This window comes from Miscanthus floridulus, chromosome 8 (assembly GCF_019320115.1).
Source record: "Miscanthus floridulus cultivar M001 chromosome 8, ASM1932011v1, whole genome shotgun sequence".
Classification (NCBI taxonomy): domain Eukaryota; kingdom Viridiplantae; phylum Streptophyta; class Magnoliopsida; order Poales; family Poaceae; genus Miscanthus; species Miscanthus floridulus.
Window position 1 is genome coordinate 81,988,188 of NC_089587.1, and position 21,787 is coordinate 82,009,974.

General features: G+C 44.8%; 1 protein-coding gene and 1 pseudogene across 2 annotated transcripts; both read left to right on the forward strand.

Moving 5' to 3' along the window:
* Positions 1-201: 201 nt before the first annotated feature.
* Positions 202-3,986, forward strand: LOC136469483 (uncharacterized; annotated as a pseudogene).
* A 6,477-nt stretch (positions 3,987-10,463) lies between these two features.
* Positions 10,464-14,122, forward strand: LOC136476831 (serine/threonine-protein kinase D6PK-like). Of its 2 annotated transcripts, none has more exons than XM_066474787.1 (3): positions 10,464-10,619; positions 11,618-12,648; positions 12,934-14,122. In XM_066474787.1, the coding sequence occupies exons 2-3, from the start codon at positions 11,828-11,830 to the stop codon at positions 13,811-13,813; spliced, it is 1,701 nt and encodes a 566-aa protein (XP_066330884.1). In that variant the 5' UTR covers positions 10,464-10,619; positions 11,618-11,827; the 3' UTR covers positions 13,814-14,122. The 2 variants fall into 2 exon arrangements, with proteins under 2 accessions (XP_066330884.1, XP_066330885.1); XM_066474788.1 differs by lacking the exon at positions 10,464-10,619 and adding an exon at positions 11,025-11,311.
* Positions 14,123-21,787: the final 7,665 nt, after the last annotated feature.

Below are 21,787 nucleotides of genomic sequence, written 5' to 3' on the forward strand. Positions count from 1 at the left end.
TGAACCTTGATGGCTTCTGCTGGGTTTCAACTCTAGCCTACCCTAACTTGTTTGGGACTTAAAGGCTTTGTTGTTGTTGTTGTTGTTCTTTTGAAGGACCTTTTTGTTTGGTCAGTCCAAAGATGGAAAATGATCTTTTGCACACAATCGAAAAGAGTAGAAAATTAAGAAAAAGAAGTAGTCTTTTGGATAGATGTGACAATGAAAGCTCCAGAACTCTTGAACAGCAAAGCTCAGGATGTCATGTGCTGTTTGCTCCAATCAATGAATCTGCTCTGCGGCTCTATCACCTTGCTGATACTACTGAGGCGCATAACGTCTGTGTCTGGAATAACATAGATATAGCTGAAAGGTCAGGAGCTCTGAGTGCTGCTTCATCTAAGAGGGCAAGTGTATCGCACACTTTAGAAAGGAATGGTATAATGTTATCAAGCAAAAATGCAGATCATGTGCAACATGAATTGTCTGAAATCAACCATCAGGTCAAACAAAACACTCTTGAAGCACCAAGGTTTCAAACCTTTGAAGCAAAAAATTCCATGGCCAGCCCACCGCTTGAAAATGCTTTATCGCACTCAACTAAATCTAATTTTCTGGAAGGGCTTGATTGTGTATCCTGTCCACTTCCCGAAAATGGTGCAATTGATATTGTTGATAATGTTTCTATTGAAGCATCTCATGGCTGGCCTCAAATTGATGTTCTTGAAGAGACTTATTCTATGCCCATTGTACTGCTTGATAAGGAAGGAGGACAGTTTTGAAACCACTTCTCTTGAAGTGACTTTTTGTTTAGTTAGTTCAAAGATGGAAAATGATCTTTTGCACACAACCGAAAAGATTGGAAAATTAAGAAAAAGTAGTCTTTTGGATAGATGTGACAATGAAAGCTCCAGAACTCTTGAACAGCAAAGCTCAGGATGTCATGTGCTGTCTGCTCCAATCAATGAATCTGCTCTGCAGCTCTATCACCTTGCTGATATTACTGAGGCGCATGATGTCTGTATCTGGAATAACATAGATATAGCTGCAAGGACAGAAGCTCTGAGTGCTGCTTCATCTAAGAGGGAAATTGTATCGCACACTTTAGAAAGGAATAGTATAATGTTATCAAGCAAAAATGCAGATGATGTGCAACATGAATTGTCTGAAATCAACCATCAGGTCAAACAAAACACTCTTGAAGCACCAAGGTTTCAAACCTTTGAAGCATCAAATTCTATGGCCAGCCCATCGCTTGAAAATGGTTCATCGCACGACTAAATCTAATTTTCTGGAAGGGCTTGATTGCGTATCCTGTCCACTTCCCAAAAATGGTGCAATTGATATTGTTTATAATATTTCTGCTGAAGTATCTCAGGGCTGGCCTCAAACTGTTGTTCCTGAAGAAACTTATTCTATCCCCATTGTACTGCTTGATAAGGAAGTGGGACAGTTCTGAAATCACCTCTCATGAAAGGCATTTTTGTTTGGTGAGTGCAAAGATTGAAAAGGATCTCTTGCACACAATCGAACAGACTGGAAAATTAAGAAAAAGAAGCAGTCTTTTAGATAGATGTGACAATGGAAGCTCCAGAACTATTGTACAGCAAAGCTCAGGATGTCATGTGCTGTCTGCTCCAATCAATGAATCTGCTCTGCAGCTTTCTCACCTGGCTGATACTACTGAGGTGCATGATGTCTGTGTCTGGAATAACATAGATATAGCTGCAAGGTCAGAAGCTCTGAGTGCTGCTTCATCTAAGAGGGCAAGAGTATCACACATTTTAGAAAGGAATAGTGTAATGTCATCGGACAAAAGTGTGCCAATGCTAGAATGCCAGAGCTTCGGCATCCCTGTTTCATCTGACAGCCCGACCATTACTGAGAGGGCACTTCAGGGATTCTGTGAGTCTAAAAAGCTTGTTAACTTTTGTTCCAGCCTTTCTGTAAAGTATAAGATAAAACCACTAGACAGTGTGTATCAGTCACTACCATCTAGGTTCGAGAATCTCATGAATCGATCCCTTTCCTATTCCGTAGACACTAACCTTCTGGATCCAAGTTATGCTAGCAAATGTAGCTTGGATTTTGATGGTGCTTTTATGATGTCCAATGGTCAGACTTCTGGTTCATCAAATGTTTATAGTGTACAAGAGGATAGTGATGTTCCTTTGACCCTTTCATTTGAGAAGTATGACCTGAAAAAGCTCCCTGCAACGATTGGATCTAGTTCGGATTATCGTGGCTCTATATCAGGATTTGGTTGCTCTAAAATTGATGAAGATAGCACCATTCTAGGGGGAAATGAGAACCAAGCGAAACCATCTCATTCTATTGGTAGAAATTATTCAAGGCAATGCTTGGGTGGCAAAAGGCTGCTTGGTTATGCTACTAATATATATCAAAGCAAAGGAACAAGCAGCCTAGACTTGATAGCTGGGAAATCTTATATAAGGGAGCCTGATCAGAATGTGCATATCAGAGTTAATCAGGACATAAAGAACCCGAAGGAGGTTCTTGCTCTTTCGATTACAAATGTTGGAAAAATTACTTATTCGCTCCATTGTATTTTTTGCAAACTACCGGGAAGGTTCCCCTATGACAGGTTCTGCCTAGACGTGCCAACAACAATTTTCTAATAATTCCAATTAAATTCTCTATAGTGCCTATTAGAATTATACTAAAAATACAACTGAAGTTTCAAATACAAGCATAGTTTTTACATTATCTAGTCATTCTCTTGCAAGGAGAACACATCATGGCAAAGAATCTTTGCTCTGTGACTGTACACATCAAAATATCACACACAGTCCAGATGTACATCTGGTACCAAAACTTGAAACAGTTGAGATGCTGAGTAATTTTAGAACCAAAAATACAGGGTGAAAAGAAGTGGGATCCTTCGATTCGCACAATGCATTATATTGATTAACAAATCTAGTGGCTTTCCTTGTGGTTCCATAACTTTGTGTTCCCACCAGTTCATCACAGATGGCACTGAACTGCGACAGCTGCACTGTGTGCTACTTTGAAAGTTTGATTTTCTTTCATTTACCAGAACTTTGTAAACATTATGGTTTGAGAAATATTGTGCTTAACGTTCATTCTGTAAACATATCGCAGTCCTATGGAATGACACCTTATGAAGATTCTGATGCAAAGGATTTCGAAACCTTGGAGCATCAAAGGGAAATAAGGCGTAGACATAAGTTGATTCCATCATGGGCTCAGTAAGTACTCTATACCAATAAGTTATAGCTATCAATGACCAATTATGTTTCCAAAATAAGTCAAGTACATTAGATAATACACTGGGCACACTATCAAACTTGTTATAGGACAGCGGTGCTCTAGTTGAAGTTGCTTATGTTTTTATTTTTATTTTGTCATCCTAACTTAATGTGAATTTGCTTAGAACATTTCCTGTGAGCAAATGCTCCTCTTTTGAAGCAGACATGGAAAAGTCATTCCTTGTAGAATGTCAAGGGCGTTGGTGCTCAAGGTAGCTGGCCCTTGACTACGAAGCTCGTAGCTTGGGTTGATAATGGCGTGGGGTTTCTCCCCTGTACGCCCTATGGTGAAGGGGATGAGATTAAGAGAGAATAGAGAGATTAGGAATAGGTTTGTTCTTGCTTGCCTCATCATAAACTGGTTGCAGGGTATAAGTAGAGGCGCCCAACCTCTAGCTCCTCGTTTCTCTCTCCATCATTAACTCTAATCTCTCAACCATAACTCTAATCTCTCAACCAACTCCTAAACTCCATTGATTACAGCCGCCTATGCCTCCTTGGGCTCTTGCACGCCCTTGGTAGCTCCCCTGGCGGCATCTCGTGTCCTGGTCCGGCGGGCGGCCATACTGCCGCCCCCACATGACATAGAAACTGGGAATGTCCTGCCATGATAATATAGAAACTAGGGATCCTTGTGATACATGTTCCAGCGCCGAATTCATATTTATCTTGCTAACTGCATTTTGTTTGTACTTATTTTCAGGGAAGAAAACTTAGATAAAATCTTGGTATCCAATCTGATGGTAAGCTCCAATGTACCACACTATTAGTAGTAACACTATTTTTAGTTATTGCTGTGACTGAAGTTGCAGCCCTCCTTTTGGTGCAGTTCTTACGCGTGGCAATGCTCATCGACCAATCTATTAGCTGGCCATTAACAACTATTGAAGTCTGTAAAAATAATAATGCTCGTTCTCCTGCTTCACGGAATTCTTTCTTCTGCAACAAAATGTACAGGCAAATCTCCTCTCTCCCTCTCTCACTACTAATTATCTTCAGTATGCTCTACTGTAGGAGTAGCGCATTGAAAACATTTACTGTGTTTCACGGATGCTGATCTTAAGCGTACGGAATTACTGTAGTACATTGTATGACTTTGGTTATGTGGAATAACAACCTTCTGTGATGCAATACCCCTAGGTGCAAGTATAGCATGTCTAAAATTTTAGTATCAGGGTATGCTGTTAGATTTTAGCCAGTATTAGTGCAGCATAACTGGCCTTGCTTTTACTCATTTTTACAGCATGGGACCAAAATGTGTTTTTGCTGAGAGAAAAAAAAAAGCTAAGTGCCTAATGTGTTTGGGCACCTAGGGGAAACTTTGTAGTTTTTTTTTTTAATAAAGAAATTTGAGCCAGACCAACATTGCATTTTTACTCAATAGCAGTAACCAAATGAGCCAAGGTTCTGACTTCTGCCTGTTATTGAGCCCAGGCTTGACCTAAACCAAACTATCTTTTTGTAACGGGCAGATGAAGCTGTTGTGTGCTTTGATGCCCGAAAGTAGGCAGGCCATCTTGCAACCCTGTCAGCACATGTGATATGTATCTTGATACCCAAACAACAAAACGGCTGGCAGAGTGCCACGTAAACACTATATCCTGTTAGGACCATTGCCAACTTGTTGCTGTTTCCATTGGCCTAATTGCTGTTTAGATCAGCATTTGTAAGACTGCAACCCTTGACCCCCTCTGTGGTCCGTGCTGATGAGTGTGGTCATAAACTTCTGTCTCCGGAGTTAGTTTCTTGCAGTGCAGAGATTGTAATGTCACACTACTTTTTTTTTTCTTCCTGCACTGCATCTTCTATGGCATATGATGTTGAATCTGAATGTAGCGTTGGTGTCATCGCGTGTGCTTTTCCCAGAGGCCCTTTGGGCTAACCCTTTCCCTTTTCCAGTTGCAGGTGACTGATGATAAAATAAAAGGCTGGCGGTTCTGTCTGTCGGCAGCATTTTGTTTTGCACAGAGACAATAGGGGTGTGGAGCCTCCATCAGCTCCCGCCCGAATTCGTGGTTCACGGTACCGTATCTATACTCTGATGATCAAGTTGCGCTCTGCTCATTTCAACACTGTTATGGTACATGCATTCTGCACAAACACTGGCACGACCTTGTTGGTTGGTCCATGCATGGGATTTGGATCCAGCCTGGTCAAAGATCAGTTGGACGTACAGCTAGTTTAGTGGACATATTGGTACCGAGGATCCTGTTGTATCATCACCACTGACTAATCAGTGGTGTTTGTAGGAAAAATCCAGGTCCAGCGTGGACGCTGGCGGGGCATGTGGCTTCTGGATTAGAACAAGTACTTGTAGGGCATCTCCCTCAGATGCCCTTGGGCCGCATTGAGGGGCTCCATGTGCCGGCGGGGGCGGGGCTCATGGCTCCAAACTGAACCTAGCTAGGCTTTTGTTCTCGTGGCAGCCGAAGCTTAGAGTCACCTTCATTTGTTTACGCCGGCACTTATCATCTCTGATCTCTCACCGTCACTTGTGAACTAGTATTATACTATAATCAGCCTTTGGACTTGTACATGGCTGCCTACACATGTTAAGGGTTTCTGGGTTTGAATGCTCGATCAGAGCATGCATGTTGGCTGTGCTGTGCTGCATAAATAAACTATAACCCTCGAGAGATTCCTATCGGGCAGCAGTTGCCGTTGGCCCTGAAGATGCATGGACCACGTGGAGTAGAGTGGCTGGCTGGGCGGGGAACTTTTTATGGAGATATATATATTTGGTAGCCAGAAGAGATTGGCGAAGCGTGTAGGTTTGGCAGAGGGAGAGGGGCCGGCGCATGCTCTCTACTGTTGTACCAGCAGTGTACGTTAGGGAGGAATGTGACTGTTGCGAGCGTGCTCTCGCCCTTGCCTGCCGCCGGCCCTGCCGACCTCGTGTCGATGTCGTCCACCTGTGCGGTGCGGCGGCCCTTGCAAAAACTTGGCTGGAAAATCCCTGCGCCAACGGGCTCGTGTCGTGTGAGTCGCCGCTACCGTCTGCATGGCGGCACTGTTCGCGATAGATGGTCATGTCTTGCAGTCTTGGCACGCTGCAAGCCACACAAATGGCGGCACTGTTCGCGATTAGAAGTAGTAGTAGATGCCCGGCCCCCGGCCTGAATAGGAGTCGTTGGAATGCTACGGGGGCAGGACGGGCACGCTTCGTGCTGCTCGCCGGAGGGAGAGGCAACATGTCTGTCAGCCTGCAGAGGTCCTGCGTTCTTGGGGGCCCGCGTGGATCTGGCTGTCGCCCCCCAAAACGACCGACTCTCTCTTCGCTGGAGCTGCTTTTCATTTGTATTTTTCTCTAACAATATTTTAAAATAACTATCAGCATAAGTCAAATTTCAGCGTAAGCCAACACGTTGCAAATATAAACTGTTATCGGAGCTCGATCGATGTACACGCGCCTGTCCGTATGTTTGTAGATACGGACGGACCTCTGACATGTGGGATGCTGCTACAGGTAATAGGAGGAGTATTAGTAATGCCGTCGATAATTTAATTAATTACAATTGATGAATTGAGAGGCCGGCGAAAAAGAAAAGCCCGTAAATATATGTATGGATGGGGCTGAGTCAGATCTGAATACGTGATCCAGATCCACGTCAGACAGAGCCTGCAGGATTAATGGCCGCGTCACTCTCGCAGCAGGCGTGTAGGCGCCTCGACACAAATACGCCTCTGTTCGGTGAAGGCGACCTCCATGCTCGTCTCGCAAAAATAAAATTAAAAAGAAGCCCTCGCTACTGGTTAGTACTCCGTCCGTCCAGAAAATTATCCACCATCTCGGATGATCACTTTTTAGTTTGGTTCAGCTTATTCTCTGTTACAGAATATCAGCGGCGGAGCGTGGCATCAAACAAAGGAGGGGCTAATTCATCTTGCCTCTAACTTCTAGCTACTACAGTCTGCCTGTGTTCTTAGTTAAATATTTTTCCTCTCTCTATCGCACGAAACAATGAATGCATTCACAGGAATAACAGTGGAGCATAGTCAAGCAAGGGGGGCCGATGCCCAGTTTGGCCTCCACGAGGCTCCGCCACTATAGAACACTACTGAATCAGTCAAAATCAGCCACGACTGGATCAGCCAAACTAGCCCTATGTAATTTTAGCATAGTGTCATAGTTTAGTATCACAAGTTCATTCAATTATAAATAAAAAATATCAATATTTATAATATCAAATAAATATTATTAGATTAATTATGAAATATATTTTTATAATAAATTATTTTGGAGCTATAAATATAAATAGTATTTACTAAAAAATTGATTCAACGTGAACTATTTTTGCTGGCACTTAATTGGTAGTTATATTCTTTTGGACAGAGGGAGTACGGCAAAGCTCTCGACCATTGCCCAATGGTTATGTCTTTTTTGTTTATAATATAAAATTGTTTTTCAAAAATAAAAGACAGGCGGGCACGAATTCCCGAGGCATGGGCGGTGCTTTGTGCCTCGAGGTTAGCGCGCAAATTACTACCATTGTTTATTAGCGGCGGCTCTAGTACAGGTCTACTCGCAGTCCGACAGTTTCTTTCCAAGAGAGAAAAAGAGTACTAGGTAATACCTAGTAGAAACTACGCTTCTCAACCCACGATTTCCATTGCTTTGTACATACAAAGGATAACTTAAATACAGCATAAAAAAGATAGATCAACTGTGGCAACTATTTCTGTAGAACACACGCCGCCACATTTCAGAACACACGCTGACACATTTCTGCAGTCCACGACATGTTCTAGAAGACCATAACACACGCAATTACTCGGCCTGTTAAAACACTATTAACTGGCTGGTTTGGGCTGGATGAAACCAATAAGTGAACGGAGTGACTAAATTGAGGATCGATGCATGCAGCTCAAAAATACAAAAATGTCTCACCGAAAGTCATCTCGGTGACGGTGAGGGGGGTCGATGCAGGTAGGACACTAGCAGGAGGCTACCCTGGCGTTTTCCCACCGCCGCTGAACTGTAGACGCGACCAAAGGGGATGGAGGCTTCCACCGCGCCGTGTCCGTGGCTGCGGCTGGGCCTGTTCATTTGAGCTTATCGGCCAGCTTATCTGCTACAGTATTTTTTCCCTCCTACAGAAAAATAGCTTTAGTCAGCTTGTGAGCCGGATTTAGAGCTCGTTTTATCGGCCTCCGGCTCCTCTCCTATTCATCTCTTATAGCGACACGGTTCATCGGAGCCGTTTTTCTCTCTCCTCCTTTTCTCTTTCACGGAGAGCGCCGGAGCCTAAGAAGCTCGTTTTTTTCTCTTCTCCCGCTCCAACTCCTGCACGCTACAGTACGCTATAGTGTATAGACATAGAAAACCATCACTAATAACGTATTGGAACTGTCCTATTAATATCTATAGACACTATGTATAGAAACCATGGTCCTAATAAATAATTTTTACCGAATAATTTTTTATCCAATCACGTATATTCTCTCTGTTCTCTACCAATCATATCTCTTCATTTCTGATTTTCGTATAGACATAGTTTCTAACTTAGATCTGATTTCTATGATTTTTATTCTTTCTCTTTACATCAGTAAAAACGCTTAGATAACTATACAATTAGTGTCCATAGAAATTGGCTTTTTACGTCTGGGAGTGACGGCTATCCATCCCTCCAGAGAGAGAGAGTGAGAGCGAGAAGAGAGAGGGCGAAAAGAAATGAAAGGTGCGGGCGGGGGGGCACGGGCGACTGGGCGAGGGGACAGCGAGTGATTCAAGGCTGTCAGGAAATGCGCCATGTCGAGCCGTTTACTAGCTGACTGAAGCACGGTACACACCTGCTGACAAGAAACGCTACTCACTCACTGCTAAAAGAATACATTTCGGTTGATAGTTTATGTAGCTGATAAGTCGATTGATGCTGATTTGTTATGAGAGAAAAATGCTATACTCCCTAAAAAGCTAAATATTTCTTAGTTTGATCACTTATATATAGAGTATTAGTATTTTTTGTGCTAAAAAATATATGAAATCTAGTTTACATTATTAAAAGATACTACAGTTTTTGATACTACCATGCACATAAACCTAGTCAATTTTGAGATTGTTACGATCTTGAGAAACCATATTTTCATTTTTTCTAGGGTTGAGGGAGTTGTATCTCGGCCATTTATTTTGCTGTTTTTCTTGTTGAGGCTTCTTTATCAGTCTAATCAAAAAGCCTTGCTAAACATGCGCGCGCACACAAAAACGACTTTTGAAGAAAAAACGGTGAAGCCAAAACTATTTTTGACTAGGCCCTGTTCGCTTGAACTTATCAGTACGATTTATCATCCATGGTACACTATTTTCTCTCACAATAAAACAATATCAACCAGCTTATCAACCAAAAGAACATAATTTTTTTCTAGCTCCACCAATTTTTAGCCCTGCCATTGCTAAAGAGTAGGACTACTCCTACCTAGTGTTACTTTTTTTTTTGAGAAGTAGAGTACCACTATACCAGTAGCTCAGTAACTACGGTAGCAGTAATTACTGTTGGATAATACAGTAATCACCTTGGGGTCTGCACCCAAAAGTGACCCTGGGCCTGTTTACTTCCTCTCAAAATGCCAAATTTTTTAAGATTTTTCGTCACATCGAATCTTTAGACGCATGCACGAAGCATTAAATATAAATAAAAAATAAAACTAATTACATAGTTTAGACGAAATCCACGAGACGAATCTTTTAAGCTTAATTAAACTATGATTGAACACTAATTGTTAAATAACAATGAAAACGCTATAATGTCGTTTTGCCAAAAATTTCGACGACCAAACCGTCCCTGTTTTTTTTTTTTTTTTTGCCAGAAAGTGACCCTGGGTTGGGTGGGTCAAAACTGAAAACTGGGACGGTTGCCCAGGCCTCGAGGAGGGTGAGTGAATGAGTGAACATCTGACATGTGAGTAAAAAAAAGGAAAAAGAAAGGGGAGCAGAGAGAAAAGAACAACAGAGCACCACCTAAGTGCTCTCTGGTCTCTGACAGTGGGTCAGCAGAGCACGCCCGGATCGATTCGACATTTCGACGCCACTTGTATATAGGCCTACAGGGGCACCCCAAGGCCCAACAAGCCATAGCTTTGACCCTTCTCGTCTTTGCACAACCTTGCCCCCTCTGACTGACCCTGACCGCAGCCCTACTCCCTCCCCACACCGCGCACCGGCAGGTGGCAGCGCCGCCCCCACTTTATTTATCTGCTGCCTTTCGCCATCCCCAACATGACCACCACCACTCTGCAGCGAAATCCTGTATAGGAGTCGCTCGCGCATCAGCGGAGGCAGAGGCAGGCCGGCCGCCGGGCAGGACGCAGGACCGCATTCCGTTCCGCCGCCACGGCCGCCTTCCCCTAGCAGAGGTACGCTCGCTGCCCTTCCTTCCTTCCTTCCCATCCCGCCCTGGCTATGGTTGCTTCTTGCGTCCCTGACTGACTCTGATTGATTTGACTGATTGGGGGTGGGGTGGGTGCCGTCCGTCCCTCCTTCCCCCATCACTTCCTCCAACGTTGGTTTCTTTCTTTCTCGCGTTTCTTGTTTGTTCATCTGTCGATGCAATGCCGCCGCCGCCGCCGACCGTCACTTTCTTCATCTGCTCTGTGCCTCTGTTCCCCTTTTCTTACGCATTTAATGGCCTCCCTCCGCTCCACGTTCAGCGCCTAGCAGATGTCCGATGTCGATGTGCTTGCTGCTCGTAGCCTGCCTGCCGTGCCTACCTCCTGTGATTCCGGTGTGATCCACTTCCTTTCCTTTCCAAGGGGAGGGGAGAAAGCGGGGAGGCGCTCGTGATTCCGCCACCTGTTCCGGTCCAGGTTGCAGCTAGCCAGCGCTTTTCTTGCTAATCTTATTAATCTCCTGTTCCGGCCTGGCCACTCGTGGAGCCACGCCCACATTCGTCCCCCACCCCCGTCTCCTTTCCTGCCAAACGCTGGCGCCTCTCTGTGATCTTTGGGGCCTTGTTCATAGTGCTGTGCCGGGTGCCATTTGCTGCTTCTTCTTCGCTGATGCAATGGGCCGGGTGCTGGATCTGTGCGGTGGTTCGGGCTTCCTCTAGGTGCGGCTGCTTGCTTGCGCCTATCTCCTTGCTCCCTGCCCGCAAATCTTGCGTGCAGCTGCAGCAGCTTGTTATTTGAGCGTTTCTATGAATGCTTTAGGTTTCCCAGTTCTCACCCGGTGGGTGGGCTGCTAGTCTCTCCCAGCAATTTTGTGGTGTTTGATATGTGTTCCTGTGTCCGCTGTTAAATTCAAATTCCTGTACAGTTACCAGTTCTTTGTCAACAACTCTGCTTTTAAGACGGCTCTTATCAGTATACTACCTGCTGATATAAATACTGTTCTTTGTTCTTCATTGTTTCTGTAGATGCCAAGGAACTCAATTGAGAAGTGACCAGTCTTGCTAGATTTTGTATAAAGTGAAGTTAAAATTGGATCTTCACTCGTCTGATTGATCTGCACTGCTGGAACTCCTTGTGACCAGACCGTGGAGGCTGCCAAGCACAACGTGCCTGGGCACCAGGCTACTAAACCAGCGGCTGCGGATCCAGTTCCTGCAAAGGAGGAGAAGAAAGCAATGGACGGGGCGCCGGAGCTTGCTGCCGCTAAGAATGTCTTGGAGGAACAAAAGGCCTCCCATCGGCGGCAAGAGTCTTCTGCGTCAATGCTGGACAAGGGTCCTTCCAGTGTTTGCTCAGACTGCGGTGTCCTGGACGAGCCGCCAACCCCGCACGGCGATTCTGGGGAAGTGAAGGATATCCAGAGCTTGGACTGCAGTGGTGGTAATCAGGAGAAGAATACGTCGCAGAAGAGCAGCATGAGTGAGAGCTTTGCTTCTGCCAAGGCCAGCGATGGGGCCAACAGCCTGAGGAAGACCAGCGGCAGTGCTAAGATCAGCGACCGGGCTGATTTTCCAGAGAGTGGAAAGAGTAGCATGTGCCGCCCGAGCGCGGGCAGCAACATCAGCGATGAGAGCTCGTGCAGCAGCATGAGCAGCAGCACGACGAAGCCGCACAAGGGGAGTGATTCTAGGTGGGAAGCCATCCGAGTGATAAGGTCGAGGGATGGCATCTTGGGTTTGAGCCACTTTAGGCTGCTTAAGAAGCTGGGCTGTGGTGATATTGGCAGCGTGTACCTCTCTGAATTGAATGGCACGAAGAGTTACTTTGCCATGAAGGTCATGGACAAAGGGTCATTGGCGAGCCGGAAGAAGCTTCTTCGAGCGCAGACAGAGCGGGAGATACTGCAATCTTTGGACCATCCGTTTCTTCCTACACTGTATACCCACTTCGAGACAGATAAATTCTCATGTTTGGTGATGGAGTTCTGTCCAGGAGGGGACCTGCACACCCTTCGACAAAGGCAGCCTGGAAAATACTTTTCAGAGCAAGCAGCCAAGTATGTTTCAACTCTTAAAATTACAGTACTTGTATATATATTGCAAATATTAATTTTCTTTTGAAGTTTACTAGTCCTATATTGATTATTTTTCTTTGCTGCTTCCATTTTCTCCTTTTCTGTTAGTACTGTCCAGTGTAGTAGCTTGATCATATTTAATTATCCTCGCATTCGCCTCTGAATGTATCCCTTACTTTGAGCTTGTATTGTAGTATATTTTTACTGTTACATATAATCCAACACCTCAGATCATACTACAAATATGCTCATAGTCATTTCCTCAAGGTTCTATGTAGCTGAAGTTCTCCTCGCACTGGAGTACCTGCATATGCTTGGGATTATATACCGTGATCTGAAGCCGGAGAACGTCCTTGTTCGGGAGGATGGGCACATCATGCTCTCTGATTTTGACCTCTCACTTCGTTGTGACGTAAGCCCTACTGTTGTCAAGTCTGCCAACCCTGGACCAGATGCACTGCAGAGGAGCAACCAAGCATACTGTGTGCAGCCTGCTTGTATCGAGCCATCCTGCATCCAGCCCGCGTGTGTTGCTCCGACTACTTGCTTTGGTCCCCGTTTTTTCTCCTCCAAATCCAAGTCCAAGAAGGAGAAGAAGCCAAAGCCGAAGCCTGAGATTGTCAACCAAGTTAGCCCGCTGCCCGAGCTCATTGCGGAGCCGACCGATGCTCGCTCTATGTCATTTGTTGGCACCCATGAGTACTTGGCACCAGAAATAATCAAGGGAGAAGGCCATGGCAGTGCTGTGGATTGGTGGACCTTTGGTATATTCCTTTACGAGCTCCTATTTGGTAAGACCCCTTTCAAGGGGTCAGGAAACCGGGCTACACTCTTCAACGTTGTTGGTCAGCCCCTGCGGTTCCCAGAGTCCCCAATTGTGAGTTTCTCAGCTAGGGACTTGATAAGAGGATTGCTGGTCAAAGACCCGCAGCATCGTCTTGGCTACAAACGAGGGACTACAGAGATCAAGCAGCACCCGTTCTTTGAGGGCATGAATTGGGCGTTGATACGGTGTGCAAGCCCTCCAGATGTACCAAAGCCTGTTGAGCTGGATCGCCCACCGAAGCCGGCCCCAGCTAACGATAGGGTTGCTCCAGCCGCCAACCAGAAGGGCCCAGATAACTTTCTGGAGTTTGAATTCTTCTAGAGTAGTTTTCCTTTCAGTTTTGTAATGTGGGTCAGTGCATGCAAGCTGGTGTATGAAAGGAGGAAGATCAGTTCGGAGGCGTATACTGTGATGACTGGTGATGCTCTGTTGTAAGCTGTAGCTCTATTTCAAGTAGCTCTTCTTCTTTTTTCCCTCACCGTTGAACTGCTAATGACCCAATTTATACCGGGTCAATGTTGAAATTTTAAGAAAATCTTGTGGTGCTTAAAGAACACAGGGGAATACTTTCACCCTGGCATTGTAAATCCTGTTTGATTTGGCATATCAATTGCAACTGAATTTCTTTTCTTGAGCTTGTCTGATACTACATAGACACTTGATAGTTCTTGTTTCTTGTAATCTTTTATGTGAAATCCAAATCATGCATGTCTGGTTGCTGCAGTCTATTGGCTGGAATGAGAGAGAGCTGCGATTATAACCAGCATCTGAACTCAACTATTTGATTGGTCTATTTCCATGTGTTCGATTGATGCAGATGGCATCTGTGTGAGAAATAGAGCATGTATAAAACTGGGAAGGAAAATGGCACAGACGTTTTTTTTTTGGAAGATGCTCAGGTGTACCGATGAACAGATCCAAAGTTAGCAGCTATGTTGAACAAGGTGGTGACGAACCAACTCTGTACAGGAATCCGCAAACTGGAAACACCGTAACTTTGTTATTATGAAACTCGAGCGCAAGCGGGGCAAGTAATGCTGTTCAAGAAAAATTCTCTCAAACATAAGTATAATAATTATGTGTAACATTGTGGGAATTACGCAGTTAGCAATTTGAAAACTGTTAACTGAAACAGCTTTGCGTATATAACAAAGAACATGCCAAGATATACCATCATCATGGCACAGTTGAAGATTTCAACGAACAACAAGAAGAAGAGGAATTCTGGTTTGGTTGAAGACGAAGGAGGCGATGGGACGACGACATTGTTGTCGTATATATATCTTCTTCTAGTCGGACTATAAAAATGACAACCGATCCAATTTTGTTTCCTCATCACGGTGGTGGGCCGACCGGATCGGGTCCCTTTTAGGCGTAAACGGTCTGGGCCTCCATGAGGTAGTGCTAGTGGCCCAACGCAGTATCCCAATTCTTTCCATCCCCTGCCCCCGTTTCAATTTGGGTTTCAAGTCCTCGCGGCATTGCCGGCTTGCCGCGGTGCAGCGTGGGCCGCGTGCCACATGCCCAGTTATTTATTTGAGGTCCATGAGCCAAGAGGGCCACAGAATCTGCAGTGAAACGCGGGATGAATAGTCGCATCTGCGTGTGCATGCTCAATCGCCTTATGATTTAATCTCCTTATTTTGCTCCTTTCTTTCCTTTTTTTTAAGACTAGTATTCAGAAAGGAGAGAGCAACCGTATGCTTTTTCCGAGGTCAAATAGATGGTTGTTTATAGGGGGTGAGTACTTGCGCTATCAGACCCGATCTGGCTAGTCAACTAAGCTAGAGTAGACAAAGAAAAAGAGTAGACAAAGCCTGGTTCCCGCGATGCAAAAGCCTGGTTCGGCGAGGATGGCTCCTCGGCGACGAGGCCGCGTTGGCGAGGAACCCTCTCGATGAGGACAATGCGTCGACAAGGGGTAGAAGCGAAGGTGGGACTTGGGGGTGCTGAGAAGACATCATACAACTATGTAGCCAAGCCTGATCAGCTAGGAATGCTCACCCCTCGCATTTCCAGCAAGCCTAGCCTGGGATGGTCGGTGGCTTACCTAGCTAGGCCAGGCCTCAGGCTCTAAACAAAAAACCAAACAAGACGCCCTATTTCTTTGGCTTATAAGCCGTACTTTTTCAACCAACGAACAATATTTTTCTCTTACAACAAATCAGCCAACAGTACTTTCAGTCATGGTTTATCAGCCAAGCGAACAAGGCAATAGTATTAATTGTTGGAGCCTAGGCAAGAGGTAGACTGAAAAACCAAACACACCTCTAGTGTATGCCGCATCACCGCACACAACGGCGATGCCGTGCCCCACCCTCCTCTCACCTCTCGCTACAGGAGTGACGAATGAACGAACCATACAAATAGATATACCCCTTTGATACAACAATGGTTTTTAAATTCTGCGCCCCACGTTTAAATAGGTCGCATGGTCGATCCGATCGTTCCATTTTATTATAAACGTTTCATTACTATAGGGGTATTTAGTTCTTTAGTCGCTCCTAAAATTTATGTCACATCAAATATTTAGATACTACTAAGGAGCATTAAATATAGATTAATTACAAAACCAATTACATAGATGGAAGTTAATTTGCGAGGCGAATTTTTAAGCCTAATTAATATGTCATCAGAACATGTTTACTGTAGCACCACGTTGTCAAATCATGGACTAATTAGACTTAAAAGATTCGTCTCATAAATTAGTCGCAAGTTGTGTAATTAGTTTCGTAATTAGTCTATATTTAATACTTCATGTATGTGTCTAAATATTCGATGTGATAGGAATTTTAGTAGGTCACGTAGAAACCAAACAAGTCCTATATTTGCCAATGCCAAGAATAAAATAATATAGACTGTGTTTGCTACCGGGCACTGTCGCCAAGAAACAACTAACCACTGCTTCCCGTTTTCCCCTCGGGCCATGCCCATGGATGTCTTTTTCTAAGACAAATGGACTGACAAGTGGCAAAGCAAAGCCAGTGGATGTGAGCGAGCCATGGCATATTTGACATTGCAAGAGTCACGGTTAGCTAGCTCATGGCATATTTGGCATTGTCGTTGCCACATTCTTGGTGTAGACGCCTAGTCAGCTGAGCGTCACTAGAGTTTCCTGCAGGCTTTCACATTCAGCTGATGAGAGAGAGAGAGAGAGTTTTCTGCAGGGTTTTTTTTTTTGGAAAAGGTTTTTTTCTGCAGGCTTTCACATTCAGCTGATGCGAGTCTCATCTGAATCTGTGACTAGCTAGCTATTGTTGAGCCAAAAAGAGAGCTAGGGGACCCAAACCAAACCAAAATATGCTGGCTCAAGGATGAAGAAACAGAGTCACGTGCCGAGGCCAGTAGTAGCCAGTTGGCAGTGGCATGGCCGACGTGTGGTCACTCACTCTGAAGGATCCGTGACAGCCGTACGCGTAGTACCAGCGTACTTACCGGCTGCATGCATTGCATGCTGCTGCACCGACGCAATGCTGCAGTGTTCTTATTTTGCTGTTGTACTCCGTTGCAAAGAATGTAATTTTAGCACGGTATCATGATTTAGTATCTTAAGTTAAGTTTGATCAGTTATAAATAAAAATGTATTAATATTTATTATATCATATGAATATCATTAGATTAATTACAAAATTTATTTTCATACTAAATTATTTTGGAGCCGTAAATGTGAATAGTATTTACTGAAAATTTAGTTAAACGTGAACTACTTTTATCGGCGCGTAACCCATAGTTGTATTCTTTTCTAGACGGAGTGAGTACAAAACTCAACTTCACCTCAAAGACTATACTATATTATTTTCATGCTTTGGATCCAGTGCACTGTGCACAGCTGTGCCCCCCGTCGTCCCCGGCAGAAAGAATCGTGGAATACGCATGCATGCGTTGCTACTTGCTTGCTAGCGAGTGCGAGTACGTTAGTTCACAAGGAGAACCAACCAGCTAGCTAAAAACTTGTGGCTTCAATTAATTTCTTGCGATTCGACACGTCCTCTCATTTTTTGTTGCCGAACCAGTAATAGCTAGGCAACTATAAGGAGAAAATAAAGTAGCTCTTGGACTTGTCATCAGTTGCCACCCTTGCTATCAAAGTATCATCATCAATGAAGTCCTCTCCTAGCTCTGAATTCTCTTTGATTGAGCCTAATGTATGTATAGTACTCCAACTAGATAATACTCCGTACCCACCGAGGTTTGCAGCAAATGGGAATCTGTTCGTACCCATATAGACCGTAGCAGCGCCTAGTAGCCTATACCAGTGCAAATGCATGCTCTACCATGCATGCTTTCGCCCCGTTCGCTTGGCTTATAAGTCGTACTTTTCAGCCAACGAATAATATTTTTCTCTCACAACAAATCAATCAATAGTACTTTCAGCCATGGCTTATCAGCCAAGCGAACATGGCATTGGTGTCACAACAGTCCGGCAGCAGCAAATTAGAGCAACCAATCACACTCAGAAGGTTCTTCATCATCAGATCAAGGATGAATGGAACAGTGTCGGAGGAAACAAGAGCTCATTAGACCTTCTTTTTAATTAAACTTTTTTTTCTTTATACTGTCACAAGTAATGCTTAAGTAGCAAAAGGAGTCGTTGTCTCTGAATTAATGCGGACGACAACCATTTGGAAATTGGAAGCTCGATAGTAGGAGTAATTAACTAGGTTGGTTGGTGGTAACTCGGTTACGATAGATTAGTTGACAAGGTATGTCCATACTTATGGTGTGTCTAATGTCCATATGCATAACTGCTTTTATGACAACCGAGGACAAAAGTGCATGACATGGACACACACTAGATGAAGAAAAGGCGGCCTGTGGGAGTTAAGCGTCATTGTCATGTGAGTGTAGCTAAATAGCACAAGCACAAGATGGCGGACAGAGTTGAGGTTTCAACGCCACTAGGGGAGCAAAGACCAATTCATCCCATGGATGGAGCTGCTAGAAGATAGACAAGCAATCTATCTATCTATCTATCTATCTATCTATCTATCTATCTATCTATCTATAATTTAATTCGTCCATGGTTTCCAGCGTTGTTATATATAAAAACAACAATAATGAAGTCTATGTACGATGATAGATCCTCCTTGGTTGGTGGTAGTTAGATTTAATTATATACGTTGTAAGTTTAGGGGCTGTCCAGAAGTCCTAGCTAGGACATTGCTCCTCCAACTTGTGCACTGTTTTGTGATACTATTCATCAAAGTTGTTTTTCTCTCTTCTTCAAGTTGCAGGACACGACACTGACCTGTGGCCTGCTGGCTGCCCAGTGCCCATATTACAGCATGTGATGCTGCCTGCAGCCCTCATCACTGCCCAATGAACAGTACTGGACCACCCACTTGTTTCTTTCGGCCATTTGACTTGTATCTTGTATCTATTCATACGTGATATTGACGGGTCCTAAGACTTCCTAATGCATGCATGTCGTCCCTTACTCAAGTTTGTAGCTAATCATATGGCCCTTGTATGTAAGCTATTGTATAGGCCATATACTTGCGATTTTGATGATTAATATAATAATATAGTCAATTGGGCTAGCTAACGTGTTTATCAAGAGGATATGTGTTAGTAGGTGTTGGATGCTAAGGTGAAAAGCCGGCCACTAGGACAAATTAAAAATTAGATTGTGTGTTATGAGTGTCCGTGTTGGATTGTGTAATTCTAAAAAAAAATCCCACAAAAATTGCTACAGCCGGATATGGAGGATGTGTGTACACATACAATACATCAGAGCATTGAGCTTGGTGAGCTGAGCTTTCTATACACACGCCGGATGGTCACAACAAATCACCCGGTGTTCAATATTGGTATGAGTGGGTCTTCGGCGACTAGTTGTTGTGTTACACACCAAAAATGATCCAGTGAGTGTAAATCTGTAAGCCATCGTGACGATGCAATGACTAGTTTGAGTTGTTGAGGTTAAAACTACACCACCACTTGGTTATTTAGATATGTTGGAGTCTAGGAAGCTCACATATATACACCGGAGAAGACTACCAAGCCACGGCAACGTGCTAAAGATATCCATGGTTAGAGAGTGGTTAATGCTGACTTAGGCATATGGAGAGTGATTGCTAGGTGTTGTTGTCTAGAGAGGGATCAATGAATGATGAGACTTTACCTGTGTGCCATTATAAAAGATGATCAAAGCACACATGCCACTAAAAAGTTCGAGCGCACCTTGGTGCCATCGTCGAACTTTTTTGCCCTCCTAACCATTCCGTCCACCTTCTGTTTGATTTCTACAGTTTGACAGCCCTGACATGTGGACCCGACCGATAGTGATGTCCAAAATACCCTTCTCTCTCACCCTATCCTCTCCCTTCTTTCTCTCTCTGCCTGGTGGGGCCAAACTATAAGTGACATGGGCACCTTCTTCCTCTGTTGCGCTCCTGCATCGCGCTCCCAGAGCCGCCCACCATCCCGGCCGCCGCACGCGATCCGCCCGCTCGGCCACCATCAGCACATGCGAGGCTTCGCTCAATCGCATCGTCTGCGTGCTGTTGGTGTGGGCCATGGTAGAGCGCACGTGGCACGGACGCCATGGCCGCTCCAAGCCAGCGCAGCCACAACCACTGGCACCTCGTAGGACCAGCCCATCTCGCAGGGCGGGGCGCACGCGACGGCGCCCACGCTGCCGGCGTTGGGGATGCAGGGTGGGACGGAGTGCTCGTGGTGGAGCCCGCACTGCCGACGTTGAGAACAGCCCACTGAAAGCTCTAGTTTGGTTTTGGTTAATTGATAAAACCCTAAGTGCTAACTTAGTTTATCAAAGTAATTATGAGATAGGTGGCACATTCCAAGTGGTGAAGCAAATGAAGATCATGATATGATGATGATGATGCCATGGTAATGATCAAGTGCTTGGGCTTGGAAAAGAAGAAAGAGAAAAACAAAAAACTCAAGGCAAAGGTGAAATTGATAGGAGCTTTTTGGTTTAGTGTTCGAGACACTTAGCGAGTGTGATCACATTTAGCATCGATAGTCGTACTATTAAGAGGGGTAAAACTCGTATCGAAATGCGGTCATCAAAGTGCCACTAGATGCTCTAACTCATTGCATATGCATTTAGGATCTAGTAGAAAGCTAACACCCTTGAAAATGTTTGTGAAAAATGCTAACACACGTGCACAAGGTGATACACTTGGTGGTTGACACATTTGAGCAAGGGTGGAGAAGTTGGTGAATCGAATGAGGTGTTTTTCACTGTCAAACAGTGATTGGACATTGAGTTCGAAGTGATCGGACTCGGGGTTCCAGTGTTCGGTCAATTTTAAAAGAAGGTGGTACTCTCGGCCTAAGACTAGACGTAGGTGACCGAACTCTGACTGAACACTATTCAGCGTCCGGTCCTACTGATGTGGTGGCGGACAAAAAAAAGAGGGTGAGTGACCAGACGTTGGGCGAGTCCGGTCGGGAATTTTTGCCTTTAGAACCTTACTGGAAGTGACTAGACGCTAGGCGACTATGCGTCCGGTCCTACACTGTAGTGCGTCCGATCACAACTTAAGTGCACTGATGACCGTTGAGATCAGACGATCAGCATTTGAAGCTGGGGACACATGGCGAATGTCTGAGGACCGGACGCTGGGGTCCTACGTACGGTCAATTCGACCGGTGCGTCTGGTCGCCCTGATTTTCTAGGGTATAGAGAGCCAATGGCTCTATTCTTGGGGGCTCTCTATTTAATCCCCATGGCCAGTTCAAGCTCACTCCCTTGCCCATTTGCATTGACATAGCAACCTTGTGAGCTTAACCAAAGCCCTCCCACTCATCTCCATCATTAATTCACCATCTTTGTGAGATTAGGAGAGAATCCAAGTGCATTGCTTGAGTGATTGCATCTTGAGGCACTTGGTGTTCGTGTTTCACTGCCAAATTTACTTGTTACTCTTGGTGGTTGCTGCCACCTAGACGGCTTGGAGCAGCGGAGGAGGATTGGCAAGAGTTGGTGATTGTTCGTGGCCATCTCTCGGTGATTGTGAGGGGTCTTGTGCCTTCCCCGGCGGAGTGCTGAAAGATAACTCTAGTGGATTGCTTGTGTCATTGAGTTACCTCACTTGTGGGTAGGTTCTTGTGGTGTCCAATTGTGTGGACGAGGTTCGTGCAACACCTCTTAGCCATCGAACTACCAAGTGTTGGTCGACATAATGAGGACTAGCGTGCCGACAAGCACGTGAACCTTGGGAGAAAAATTGGTTGTCTCTTGCCCTTTGGTGTTATCCCGATGATTGAATTGGTATTCATCTTGTGATTGGTTCACTCCTTTACGTGGCGGTACATCACCCTACT

Coding starts and splice junctions, on each gene's coding strand:
- LOC136476831 (XM_066474787.1), top strand. CDS start 11,828: ATGGACGGGGCGCCGGAGCTTGCTGCCGCTAAGAATGTCTTGGAGGAA. Junction 12,649..12,933: donor TTTTCAGAGCAAGCAGCCAA/GTATGTTTCAAC, acceptor CATTTCCTCAAG/GTTCTATGTAGCTGAAGTTC.